The 14881-nt window shown below is 45.1% G+C and overlaps 1 protein-coding gene across 2 annotated transcripts in view; it reads right to left on the bottom strand.

Annotated features, from left to right (window-relative positions):
• The window catches only part of Grik3 (glutamate ionotropic receptor kainate type subunit 3), a 214035-nt gene that overhangs the window by 72464 nt on the left and 126690 nt on the right, over nt 1-14881 (bottom strand). For both annotated transcript variants that reach the window (XM_035438913.1, XM_035438914.1), the window contains exon 2: nt 8436-8612. In XM_035438913.1, coding sequence (XP_035294804.1) covers nt 8436-8612 — 177 coding nt within the window. The remainder of the gene's footprint in view (nt 1-8435; nt 8613-14881) is intronic.

The raw sequence follows: 14881 nt of genomic DNA on the forward strand, positions 1-14881 counted from the left end.
GTACAACGCAGAAGACAGTGTTGAGATGCTGATGATGGTGTAGAGGACACTACGGGTGACAAAGATGTCTGTGGCATCACAGTCATGGAGATGAAGCCAGCAGGGATGGCAAGAGATGTGATTGGAGAGAGAAAAGGAGATACAAAATGGGGCTTCTGTGGACAGTTGTACCTGTGGGATGGTGCTGCTGATAAAGATGTCATCAGGGAAATGATGGTGTTGAGGACAGAAGGAGGGATGATGTTGGTGTTGACAAGACTGGTGGCGATGATGATGTTGTCATAGCAACGATGAAGAGGATGGCAGCAGAGGTAGGGATGGAGGTAATAGCATGGACAAGGATGACAACAATTGTGGTGCTGACATTTGTGGTGGTGACAGATGACAGTAATGTCCACACTAGACTCCATTCTCCCAAAGGTGCAGTCTAGACCTAGTTGGGCTCATTCCCAACTTCCACTTATTTTTCTCCTTGTCCCCTCTCTCCATACGCCCGCTAGTCCTTCCATGTTTCTTCTACTCTCTAAGAATCTTCCAGGATGGAAGAACTCTGCTACCAACAAGGCCCAGGACAGAGGTTCAGTAGCAGGAACAATAGCAGCCTTGCCTCCAGATGTTTCCAGGGCAGCAGCCAACCTTGTCCTGGCAGTCCTGTGCATACACTGCAGTAATTACATTATTTGTGGCTTCAATTTTGAATCCATTTTCTGGTCATTTTACAGTAACTCGATGGTTCACAGTCATTGTAGGAGTCCCCAGCCTGAGCACGCCCTCCCTTCCATGGCAATTGTAGTTATAGCTGAAATTATCCCAATCAATTTGTGTCTTAAAAGGAATTGAGCCACCCAGAGAATAAGTGCAGGCAGAGGAGCCTGGGGAGTGCTGGGTCGATTCCAGCCTGCTCTGGCCAGGTTTGGAAGAAAACACAGTGCTTTCTGGGCTGCTGGCTCAGATCCTGCTTGGCAGACATTCTTCTTTTAATTTTCCACAAAACACTTCAAAATAAAGGCAACAGTGAAAGTCCCTTTTAATAGGGAAAAGGCCTCCTGGGCTGCAAGCAGGAGGAAGGATGAATTCAGCCAGAGCTGGTGGGGTAGATGGTGCCAGGCTTTGTCCTGCTGTGTCCCCTTGCCCCACATGACCTAAGGTGTTTGGATCCAGCTCACAGGGGGTGAATGGTGGTGCTAACGTCCATCTAGAAACAATTAATTATCAGTGGATTCTTCAGAATTGTGCCTAAGTGCATCTCCTTGGAAGGGTCCTAGCGAGGCTCCTGAGGAATGCAGCCTGAAAATCAAAGATCAAAAGGATACGGACCCGGGGAGTGTTCAGCTCCTGGGGAAGGGGGGCAGTGTTCAGTGGGAGCCAGCCCAGCAGAAGAAATGCCTGGAGGATCAGACAGCATGGCTTCCATCTGTGAAAGTGGGAGGCTACCTGCCAGGTTTGAAAACCTGAGACACAGTGCCATACATTAAAGCCCCCTGCTGACGTTTTCGTGTGCGTGTGTTGGAGATAGAACCCAAGGCATATGCCAGAAAGCTCTGTACCACTAAGGCACACCCCTACCTGAGTCTATTCCTTTGTGGCTGATTAAAACACCATTGTTTAATTATGTGCCAACCTATCTGTTCTCTTTAGATGGTCCTTTCATCCATTTCTAGATTTTGGTTGTAAACAGAAAAATGACTAGATAGAAATATCTTTCTATGCAAAAGGTTTAGTAGATGAATAGTGTGGTGGTTTGAAAGAAAATGGTCCCCATAGGGAGTGGCACTATTAGGTGGTGTGGCTTTGTTGGCGTAAGTATGGCCTTGTTGGAGAAGAGTGTCACTGTGGGGGTGGACTTTGAGTTCTCCTATGCTCAAGCTATGCCCAGTGTGGAACACAGTTCTTTTCCTGCTGCCTGTGGATCCAGATGTAGGACTCTCAGCTCCTTCTCCAGCACCATGTCTGCCCGCATCCACCATGTCACAGCATGACGATAACAGACTAAACCTCTGAGACTGTAAGTCAGCCCCAATGAAATGTTTTCCTTTGTAAGAATTGCCGTGGTCTGGACTGATCTAGATTCCTGAATGTGGATGTCAATAAGGAGGCCTTGGCACTCTATGGGGCCCCTGGTAGTGAATCAGTATTTTTCCCTGGTGTAAGAAGGGACTTTGAGAGCCCATCCCACGTGAAGAGATGCTTTCTTGGCCTGGACACATGGGGGAGGGCCTAGGCCCTGCCCAGGATGATGTGGTGGACTTTGGGGAGCCCCCATGGAGGGCCATACCCTCCCTGGGGATCGGAGGAGGGATAGGGTGGGGAACAGGTGGGGGTTGGGGGGAGGGGTGGGAGAGGAAGGATTGACATGTGAAGCAAGCTTGTTCTAAATTTGAACTAAAAAAAAAAAAATTGCCGTGGTCATGGTGTCTCTTCACAGCAATAGAAACCCTAACTAAGACACGTAAATACATGCAAACAATGCTGCATGAAGCTGAATCCATCCTACCAGCCTTGTGTACAAGAAATAAATCTCAACAGTCACATCTCACCACACACAGAAACAGACTAGAGAGCCAACCATGAAAGACACAATCACAGAACTCCTAGAAGAAACTAGGGGAGACAGTCTTCAGGATAGATAAAAACTTCTCAACCAGAACACACAATGAAAATTACTAATAAATCAGACTTCTGACAATTAAAGACTTTGCTTCTCATGAGATATGACTGCTAAGAGAGTATGAAAGACAATCCCACATGTAATGGACATAATACATATAGGAATGTAGTATTGACACACACACCCAAAATGAATCTTGCCAGAATATATAAAGACCTCCTTTAAATCAACAAGGAAATGACAAGCAAAACTCAGTTTTTAAAAGGTCATTGAAAGGTTAAAAAAGAAGCGCTCCAAAAAGGAGAAAATGAATATTCAAATGACCTATTCAATATTCAAATTAGCAGACTAGGGCATGTTAGGTTTTATGGGGCCATGGGACACAGAAGTACAAAACCTGGCACCACCTACCCGACTGGCTCTGGCTGAATTAGTCCTTCCTCCTGCACTGAGCCCTACGAGGTCTTTCCCCATTAAAAGGGACTTCCATTGTCTAATCATCTGATAAATATAAAAGAAAACCACAATAAGACAACCACTTAACAAATCAACACAATGGCTTAAAATTGTTTTTAAAAGAATCTTAAAAAGTCTAAGTGACCTTCCTACATGTCAGCACAGATGGAGAACACCCGGCAGCCTTGTGCACTGCTGTGGGAGTGCAAATTTGTGCACCTATGAAACTACTCCGATGACCACTGTGACCCCATGCTTCAACTCCTAAAAACAAACTCAACAAAGCTGGGTACCTGTGTCCCTGAAGACAAGCACACAGCTGTTCACAGAAACACTGCATCAGTAACTCCCGAGAGGGAGGCACTCAAGGGCTCATGGAGAGTGAGATGGCATTTTCAAAGGGCCATCAGTCATGATGACCCACGAGGGCAGGGCTGGGGGGTACTGCTGGATTTGACTCTACGGGTGACTCTCAGGGATGGGTCATGGGGCCAATAAGCAAAGCTCGTAAAGGAGATGCTGAGTGATTCTGACCACATGACCTCTGAGGTCAGGTCAAAGCACTGCTTGCCAGCAGCATGGAGTGATGGCAGCCACAAGCAGATAGCATGGTCACAGGGGCTCCCAGAGGCCTAGAACAGCTTGCCTGCTCTCTGGCTTGATCTGGGTGCTAGGGATGCTGCCTTGAACTGGTTAGACAGGTTTGTTTCTTCTGAATACTCCCTGACCAAGCTCAGGCTGGACTTACTTCTCCTGCATCATTCCCTGTGGCTCGAAGTCCTGGGACCATCTTCCCAGCCAGGAAAAACAGAAGTCCTGCAGTGGCAGGGACCGGCTACCCACGCCTTTCTCACCTTGTGACCCCTAACTTCAGTCACACAGCAAATGCTCACCAGGATTACCCAAGTGCATTCCTGCCCTCCTGCCCATCCAGCCTGCTTTGCATGTTGCCCTTGTCCTTACTGTTTCCCACGGCCCTTCAGAGGTCCCTCAGAACACAGCTGAGACCCTCCTGTTTGTGCCAGCACTTGTATGATTCGTTGCCATTCTCTGGCTACTGTAGCTGTTGGTCCTATGTCCCAACATCCTAATATTTTGGATGTGATCTGTAGAGGGGTGAAGCTTTGTTTCCCTCTGGGATTATCAGGAGAAATTTAAAGTGACTTTAACATACCAGGGATTTGTTAACACCGTCTCTCACTTGTATATCAGATCAAACCCTCAGGAATGACTCTGGGTCCATGATAGGTGCTCTGGTTAGTACTGCCAACTTGACACAAACCTGGGAGGAGAGAACTGCAACTAAGGAATTGCTCCCATCATCAGACAGGCCTGTGGGCATGTCTGTGGGCTATTGTCTTGATTGATGATGTAAGAGGGTCCACTCGGGAGGCAGAGGCAGGTGATTCTCTGTGAGTTCAAGGCCAGCCTGGTCTACAGAGTGAGTTCCAGGAGAGCTAAGGCTGTTACACAGAGAAACCCTATCTCGAAAAACAGCAACAACAAAAAGAGGGTCCAGCCTACTGTGCCACCCTGGCAGGTGGTCCTGGATTGTATAAGAAAGCAGGCTGAGAGAGACTAGTAAACAAGGAAGACCCTAAAAGAGACAAGCTTTGCCCCTGGAGAAGGGGAAAGGGTCACCATCCCCTGAGCAATTGAGAACATGGGAAGAGGGGGGAGGAAGCTACGAGAGTGAGAAGGGAAGAAAAGGAAGGATGCAGAGGTCATGAGGAAGCAGAAAGGTTGAGTCAGGTGTAGATTTGAAGAAAGGACATATGATAGGTAGGATTTTAATTGGGGGGTGGTAGAGGAGGAAGGGAGGGAGAAGGGAACTGGGATCGTCATGTAATTCAATCTTGTTTGTAATTCAAATATATAAAAAATACCTGGAAAAAAAAAGAAAGTAGGCTGAGCACAAGCAGGGGAAGAGAAGCAGTAAACATGGTCTCTGCTTCAGTTCCTGCCTCCAGTCTCTCCCTGACTTGGCATTCCTCCAAATTGGATTTGGTCAGGTTTTATCATAGCAACATAAAGCAAACTAGGACACTAGGTTATATAGTACAGTAATGAAACATTAACAGGGACTGTAGTCTAGTAGAAGACACAGAAACAACCATACACACACACACACACACACACACACACACACACACACACACACACACACACATACACACACACACACACCAAGGAGTTGAGATTGCAAAAGTTAGCTCAACACAAACAAGCCTGGGTACGGGTAGGGTGTCCTTATTTGAAGGGATCAGAACCAAGGTGAACAGGGACTGGGTGCCCAGATGTGGCAGGAAGGTCAAGCTGCCGCTATACTGGCCATGGCTTAATGATGACCTGGGGATGGGGCACGCTCTCCAAGGCTTTAGGGGAGTAATCTGTGTAATCTAATATGGAAGGAAAGACTATGGCTGACTTCTGGGAGTGGATGGTTCTGCTGCTGGTGTCTGTGGATAACCTGGCAGTAATGCATAGGGGGTGTAAGTCCTGGGAGGAATCCCAAACTGTGTTATGCTGACACCAGGCTGGGGAAGGTATCTATGCACAAAACATCACTAGCCTGGCAGCATAGCCTTCGGGCTGGTTGAACCCATGAGGGCCTCTGATCTGACTCCAGGCATTTGCTGAATCCTGAAATTCTGTGGCTAGGTCTGATCCAGTGTAATCATTTGCACACGGGTGTCAGAGTGGCAGGACCATGGATCGTTCGCTCCCTGGTGCTGGCTGCAGGGTATCCTGAGAACAATCAAGACTAGTCCAGGGAGGCAGGGTTCAGGACTAAGCTAGGGTGCAGAGAGGCTCATGAGTGTCAGACATTAGTGGCTCGACCTCATGGTGCCTCTGACCTTACACACACAGGAGAAGAGAGGGGCAGCAGGGAAAGCCTTTTTGGGAGTCAGGCCCTTCACTGATGGTCCAGTGTGTGGAGGGCGGGGAGCCTGGTGTACCCAGAGTGAAGTCCTATTTATTAAAGTCAGACACAGTCCTAAGCACTCTAATAGACACACTCTGTCCAACACGGCTGAGGTCAGAGTGTTAGGGATGCCAGTGTCCATATTTGCAGAAGCTCTGAGCTCAAAAGCTAACCCACTGTGGGGTTTTGGGAAGCAGAGCCACGAGCAGGTAACATCCTGAGCAGTTACTATAGTCCTTTATCCTCCAGGTGCCCCAGAAATAGAGCAAATGTCAAAAGAGACTCTTCCCTTCAGTAATGCGAGGGAGAAGAGAAAGTACATAAAAAACCCAATGATTTAACTAAAAGTTGTGATATGAGCTTTGATGGGTTATGATATCATATTTCGGAAAGGATGACCTAGTCATTTTGGAAATGAGATTCCTTAGGCTTGAGATCTTTAAATGGTTACATGGAAATCGAAGGTTCTATGGAAGCTATTTCCAGTTATCTAAGCCTTTAAGTTGAATTTGAATGAAATATATATGTAAAAATATAGTTCAGATATGCAGTCTCCCTCAGGATCCGCAGGGAATTGGTTCCAGGACCCCCTGCAGATATCAGACTCACAGATGCTGGGTCCCTGGCACAGAGGGACTTGGTATTTGCATATATCTTCCACACACTATGCCTTATGCTCTATCGTCTCAAGACGCCTCATCCCACAATGCAATGCAAATGCTATGTAAATAGGCGCTGTGCTTATTGTTTAGGGGAAATGACACAGAAAAGTCTATATATGTTTAGTACAGAAGAAATTCTTTTTTTCCCCTTCCTGGTGTTTTTGGTCCACGGTTTGTTGAAATCATAGATGTAGAGCCCACCGGCCTGGAGGGCTAACTGTGTGCATGCACACATGCATGAACTTATGTATACAAGCTGTCTTTTAAAAGACATTACAATGGGGCTAGAGAGATGGCTCAGTGGTTAAGAGCGCTGGTTGCTCTAGCAGAGGAGCCGGGTTTAGTCCCCAGCATCCACATGGCAGCTCATAATCAAACTTCATTTCCCCGGGGATCTGACACCTTATTCTGGCTTTTGCAGGCAGTGCATGCATGTGGTTCCCATACATACATACATGCAGGCAAAACTCATACACATAAAACAAAAGTAAAGAAATCTTTAAAGAACACAGTAACAACAACAACAACAAAAAACCACTGTGTACTTGGGTGTGCTGTGTAGCACACTGGCAACTGGCTACTCACCCAGGAACTGAGAACTTAGTTACTGTTTTTTCTTTCTTTCTTTCTTTCTTTCTTTCTTTCTTTCTTTCTTTCTTTCTTTCTTTCTTCTCTCTCTCTCTCTCCTCCTCCTCTCTCTCTCTCTCTCTCTCTCTCTCTCTCTCTCTCTCTCTCTCTCTCTCCTTCCCTCCCTCCCTCCCTTCCTCCCTCCCTTCCTTTCTTGAGTGTGTGTACCTGTTGACAGTGGTATTTCACTCTCTTTTAATCTGTTTTTATCTTATTTTTAAGAATTCAGGTGTGGGACTACTTGAACGGAACTCACACAACCTGCTATTGTGAGCCAGGATTTTTTAGTGGTGATGTCAGCAACAGAAAGCAGACACACACTGAATATGGGACCAGGGTCAGATCCAGGCCTCCTCTGTAGCCTCTGGGGTCAAGTCGCTGCAGGCACTGAGCAGTGTGCCATTTTCATGAAGTCTTTTTATGTCAGGCAGATGGTGTGCTCTTGGGCTAATACAGTATCTGTTTTATGTGTGTGCTACCTATTGCTGCTTGAGCAGGATACCAATGGAAGATAAAATAAGTTCTGTAGCAAGGTGACTGTGGTTAATAATAATGTTTTGCATATTTTGTAATAGCTGAGAGAATTTTCAATGTGCTTACCATAAGGAAATTATGAATGCTACATGTGGTGGATGTGTGAGGTCCTCCGATCTGAGCAATATTCAAGACTCACATTATCCAAACAGCACAACCTATACCACAAATAGCTATAATATTTGTCCATTCAAAATAAAACTAATAGAAAAGAAAACTCAAGTTTGAAAATGTTCATGTTGGTTCAAAGAGGAGGCCTTGGCTGGCCTCCTCTCAGGCAACTTCAGGTCCTGTCTACCTTTAATCTGCTTACCAACCACCCTTCATAGCCTCCCAGGGTCTCCCTGTGTAGTTGAGGCTGACTTTATAATTGCTATATAGCCCAGAGTAGCCTGGAGCTCATGACCTTCCTTCAGCTTCCTGACTGCTGGCATTGCAGGCTACAGCACCATGCCTGGCTAGCCTGGGATGTCCTCGCAGCCCCCTCCCCTGCTCCTCGGGGATTGATACAGGCTACTCTAAACAGAAAAAGAATCAGGCCCCCAGACCAAGTGGGAAAGGTTTCAGTCCCCCATCCCTGTCCTCCAAGTTGAAAGTGCACAGCAAGGGTGTGCACACTCACCCTTCTTGGTGGCCTCGAAGCTGTCATGGAAGTGAATCCTCTGAATGTCATAAGTCAAGGTTGTGTTGGGCAGCAGAGTCCTGTTCCTGTTGATGATGTTGGCAGAAAATCGAAAGGCATGCTCCTCGGCGTTCATGACCTGGGCGTTGGGGCCGTCCGCATACTCAAAGATTCCTCCTGTGAGAGATGACAGAGCCGTGTGTGGGAGGGAGCTGTGGGGCTGCAGCAAGGATGCTCTGTGCAGGTTATATGGGTAAGGTCTTCCCACCCCACTGCTCAAGAAGATCCTGGATAGTTTCCATGTTCAAAAATTATACATGTTGCCCAACTAGCAAAGTCCTGCTAACAAAATCTGACAGGCCAAAATAAGATTACCAACTTAACACTGCTATGAAAATTCTTAATGGAGTTCTGGCAAGTAGAATCTACCAGAATATTACAAGGCTAACATACCATGACCACATAGTTTTATTTCAGGGATGCAAGATGAGTTCAATATAAAGGAATCCATGAGTACCATTCCACCACATCAATAGTTCTAAGGAAATGAAAATACGATTAACTCTCAAGAATCAGGAAGGCATCTGATGAAATCCAGTGTCTACTGCCATGAAGAATGTTTAATAAGACACTTCCTTCAAGCAACGTTAGCACACACCAGCCTTCATATCACAGGGTTATCTAATGAAACACTAGATGCGTTCTTGTCAAAGGAAAAATAAAAAAGTGTTGGGAAAGAGTTACACTGCACCACTAACCCACAAAACAAAATAGAAAGTGAATTGAGAGGCATGACTTCTGCAAAGGTGCAAATTCTTATTTGCACATGGTATAAATCTTAATGTATTGTGATTATATTCACTCCCCATTATGTCTCTTGTCTCTCTCCTTCCCAGCTAGTCTTTCTCTATTTTCATGACTTTTTCTTTCTTGTGTGTGCATATACATGCCTTGTGCAGGTGGTCACAGTCGCTGTATGCTCATGATAGCAGCGGCCATGCCACACCTACAAGTCAGCATTTTACAGCTTTCTTCCCTAACCACTGGCTCTTACTGTCTCCCCATCCTGCATTCTGCAATGTTCCCTGGGCCTCAAAGGGCTAATGTGCATGTCCTGTTTGGGGATGAATATGCAACACACACTTATTCTTAGCCCTTTGACCAGTTATGAATCTCTGACCATTGCATATAGCCTACAGAAGCTTTTCTGATGACCAAGGTTGCCCTAATCTGTGGGTATAAAGAGAAAAAAAAATTAGAAGGCATTTTTAACTGCACAAGCATTTATCAAATCATCAGTAGTAAATTTTCTCTGTAAGGCCTGCATATCCCTAGTTATAGGTTTTTGAGCAAGTTTATAGCATCAGGCATCCATTCCTTTCTGTGGAGCCAGCCTCAGATCCAACCAGGAATTGGCTGGTGAAGCCTGGAACCTCAATGCTACTATTGCATCAGTGGGTGCAATAGAAAAAAATCAACGCCCTACCATAAAGACAGGGGAGAATGGTTAAGGAGAGTTAAATAACTAGTTAGCACATATTAACAGTGCCTCAGTGAGAACTCATAAAGAAACTTAAGAGAAAAAGGTCCCCCTTAACAACATCAGCACACATATTAAACAACCAATAATAACCCAAATATAAACATGCAATTCCAACAATTTATGATAAAAACAAATAAAACACCTTAAGCAAGAGAGATAACCAAGCCAGAAGTGGTGGCACAAGCCTTTAATCCCAGCACTCAGAAGGCAGAGGCAGGTGGATATCTGTGAGTTTCAGCCAAGCCAGGGCTCCATAGTGAGTCCCTGGCAGGAGGCAGTGAGACTGAGGCAGAGACATACACACACATAGCTCTAATGCTGCTGTTTCTCGGAAAGCAAAATTTCAGGTCTCACTTTTCTCCAAAATCATTTTTCAGTTTAATTCAACTCCAATCACAACCACAAAAAAAGACCTCTCTTTTACTTGGAAAAATGACTCTAAAATGTGAAAGCTAAACATAACATAATGACTGAAAAAATGTCTTTACAGGAATGATGAAAGGTGACTTGTATTGTCAGATTTTAAAATATATCATTAAGCCAAAATAATTAAAACCGTGTTGTAATAGCGTCTGAAAACACAGGAGATCAAGAGAATGAGATTAAAAAGCCTTAGAAAGAGGCTCAAGCAGAGACAAGTATCTAAAACATGAATGAGAAGATGTTTCACAGCAGCGGCCAAAGAATGAATTATTCATTAATTGTGTCCTGACAATTATTCTATTATTTGCGATTTCAGTGTTTTTTTTTTTTTTTTTCCGTTTCATACATGCTAGGCAAGCATTCGAGCACTAAGACACATCGACACATCCCTGGGTCTCTAGATTCCAATCTTACTCCATGCATCAAAACAATTTCCAGATGAATTAAAGATTAGCAAGAAAATAAGAGAAAGGGGAAAGAGAACACTATAAAATTACCAAAAATAGAAAATAGGGGCCAACTGTCCATGATATGGGGCTAGAAAAAGCCTAAGTGTTTCAATAAAGTAAGAAAATGTGGGAGCAAGACTGCTAACCCCAAAGAAGTAGCACGAGGCTTCAATGCTGTGAATGGCAAGAGGCTAACTTGAAGCATCTGCACCACAGAAAGCTGCATAAGAATTAATGTTATAAAAAGCACTTAGACCCGGCAAGAAAGACACACACTCCAGTGTAAGCATGTGCACAGGAAAAGCAGGGGTATTCCACTAGCAACAACAACAACAACAACAATGCAGACAAGCTATTAATGGATGGAGAAAGGTGTCACCTCTCCTTATGACTAAACACTCAATTGAAACCAACAATAAGATTCTCATCTAATGGGCAAAAGGAGAAGCCAGATCATAGCAAAAGGGCCTCTGCTTCATTGTTGGCAGATGGGAAAATGGCACACACTGCTTTTCCTAATGGCTGTGTATGGAGGAGATCTAGAAACACCCAACCAGGGGATGGTAAGTCAAGTATACCCATAGAACAGTACAAATTTAACACTGTGACTCCTCATCAGAGAAACTTCTCTTTATAACAGACGGTGTTTTAGATAGGGTTTCTAACTGAGACAAAACACCATGACCAAAAGCAAGTTAGGAAGGAAAGGATTTATTTGGCTTTTACTTCCAGATCATAGTCCATCATTGGAGGAAGCCAGGACAGGAACTCAAGCAAGGCTGGAACCCGGAGGCAAGAGCTGATGAAGAGGCCATGGAGGGGTGTTCCGTGGTTTGTTGGGTCTACCTTCTTATAGAACCCAGGACCACCAGCCCAGGGATGGCACCATCCACCATGGAGTAGGCCCATCCCCATTGACCACTAAATGAGAAAATGTCTTACAGCTGTATCTCCTCAAAGGCATTTCCTAAACTAAGGCTCCTTCCTCTGATGACTCTAGCTTGTGTCAAGTTGACACACAAAACCAACCAGTACTGATGACGACTATTACAGAAAACCACAACCAATCAAAATGCAAAGTTGTGGAGCTCAGTCTCAATGGATACAACCTCACCACAACTCCTATACCTAAAGCTCAGGGATCCTTGCAGAAGAAGGGGCAGAAAGGGCCAGAGGACCAGGAGGCTTGCTGTAAGATTGTGTCTCCTAGAAATGTCAGAGAAGCTATATCCAAGAAGTCTTACCAACATGGCTACCTAAACAAGACCTGAACAAGGATGCCACCTTGTCAGATATGCCAACATGAAAGAAGGGAAGCTCACCAGGCCTCAACTCATAGACAACCACAGGCAATTTAGGATGCAGGGAGCAGAGAGAAACAGTCTTCCCCAGGGACAGGTACACAGATTGGTTATCCAATATCAAATGGTCATTCCTGAAAACATATACATACATTACATAGACTGAGCAGGTTGTACTTCTGTATTTAGGAATACACGCTCTCGAACGCGTGCGCGCGCGCGTGTGTGTGTGTGTGTAAAACAACAATTAAAGAAAAGGAGACCATGAATTTGAGAAAGAGCAAAGGAACTACATGGGAGGTGATAAAGGGAGGAAAAAGAAGGGGGAAATGATGTAAATATATTACAATCCCCAAAACTTTTTTTGAGACAGGGTTTCTCTGTGTTGCCCTGGCTGTACTGGAACTCATTCTGTAGACCAGGCTGGCCTGGAACTCAGAAATCCAACACCTCTACCTCCCGAGTGCTGGGACTAAAGGCATGCGCCACCATGTGCAGCTATTTTCAAAAGTTGCAAGGATATGAGAAATGTCCGCCATGTGTTTTATCTGTTGTTGCCATTTTGAGGAAATACAGGTAATAAAGAAGAGTGAAATGGGGTGGGGTTGAGCTTGAGCCATCAGGGTAAGGTGAACCATTGCTTATTTGATACTGTCATGTGTTTATAGATAACCCTTTATTCTTTTCAGTAATGAGCTTTCGTGAGATATTATTTGCACTTCACAAAATTGACTTGTCTTTTGTATATGGTCGTTTTGAGTAAGTGAAGAAGTCGTGTGGGTACACCACAATCCAATTTTAGAACTCCTCCATCTTCCAGTAAAACCCCCTGCGACTATTTTACTGTTTGCACCAGCAGCCCCAGGGAACCACTAATTTGCTTTTTGTCTCCAAAGATTTTTTTCCCTGAACATTTCATACAAATAGAATCACATCCTGGGTGTTCTTCTGGGTCTGACTTCTTGTGCTCAGCGGGTTTGAGGTTTATTGATGTGTAGTATGTCTGAGTAGCTTGTTCTGTTTTATTGTTAACTATCATTACTGTGCATAGATATGCCGCCTTTCGTTTATCCAGATGCCTGTTGATGGGTGTTTGGATTGTTTGCATTATTTGGGGAAAGTAAAAGAAACAAAAAAACGTGGCTTCCAGTTTCTGGTCTGCTGTATGAAAAGCGAGGAAGTAAGTCATTACTCCACCTAAGAAGCAACTGAAAAATCAACTTTTCTTGAGTCTGTAAGTATGAAGTCATAGAGCAATCACTCTCTCCCAGACTGGCTAGAGCGACTGGAGGACAGGAGAATCCAGTATATGGGAATCCTAAATGGGAACCGCAGGCTTATCGGCTTGAGTACTTGGTCCCCAGTTGGGGGCGCTGTTTTGGGAGGCTGTGGAACCTTTTGAATATAGGGCCTAGCTATCAGACATAAAACCATAGGGACAGGGCTAGAAGGTGATAGCTGGCCCCAATTCCAGCCTGTGGTCTTGGCTTCCAGGCTCCCGACCTTACCGAACACAATACAAGCCATATACCATCTCCTGCGGCAGCAGATGGGGTCTCAGATGCTGAACCTCACCCACCAGGAAACTGTAAACTAAAAACAAAGCCTTCTTCCACTATGTTGCTTCTATTGGGTATTTTGTCCTATCCATGAGGAAACTGCAGAAGTAGAGACCTGGGAGCAGAAACCATCATGGGATCCAGTAGGAAAACCCAAATTGCAATTGATAAGTTGCTTAGAGACTCACTGTAGACAAGCCCGAGGGACAAAATCTCCAGGGAGTACCATTTTTCAGGTTCCCGCATTTCTGGGTTTCGTTCCCAGAGCACTTCCAGGTTCTTACAGCGAATACTGGAGTTGAGGGATTCCCCATGTGTATTCAACAGTGGAAGGGAACAGGACTGATTTTAAAACATGTCAAAGATTTTTCTTCTTCTTCACAAAGTCTGTCTCACGTGAAATTAATGACTAAAGCCTAACCTGCTAGAGCTTGATCAAGCCCTAAGGGATCCCAGGGTAAGGAGATTCAGACTCAGCCATTCCTCAGAATGCATGTAAAAGCAAGGTGGGAACAACAGGGCACCTGTAATTCCAGCACTTAGAAGGCAGAGATGGAGACCCCTGGAACAAGCTGGGTAGCCAGAGCCAGGGAGCTCCAGATTCAACTAAAGGAATCTGTCTCCAAGAATAAGATGAGTGTTGAGAAAGACTTTGAATATCAGCCTCAGGTCTCCACACGTGTATGCATATATGTTTAAGGCGTATGCACACACACTCCAAAACAGAAAAAGAAAAGACTGATTCTAATCACAGGACTACAGAACATCACACACACACACACACACACACACACACACACACACACACACACACACACACACACACACACACACACACACACACACACACACACACACACACACACACACACACACACACACACACACACACACACACACACACACACACACACACACACACACACACACACACACACACACACACACACACACACACACACACACACACACACATCACACACACACACACACACACACACACACACACACACACACACACACACACACACACACACACACACACACACACACACACACACACACACACACACACACACACACACACACACACACACACACACACACACACACACACACCACACCACACACACACACACACACACACACACACACACACACACCACACACA

Source organism: Cricetulus griseus, chromosome 2 (assembly GCF_003668045.3).
Source record: "Cricetulus griseus strain 17A/GY chromosome 2, alternate assembly CriGri-PICRH-1.0, whole genome shotgun sequence".
NCBI classification, from domain to species: domain Eukaryota; kingdom Metazoa; phylum Chordata; class Mammalia; order Rodentia; family Cricetidae; genus Cricetulus; species Cricetulus griseus.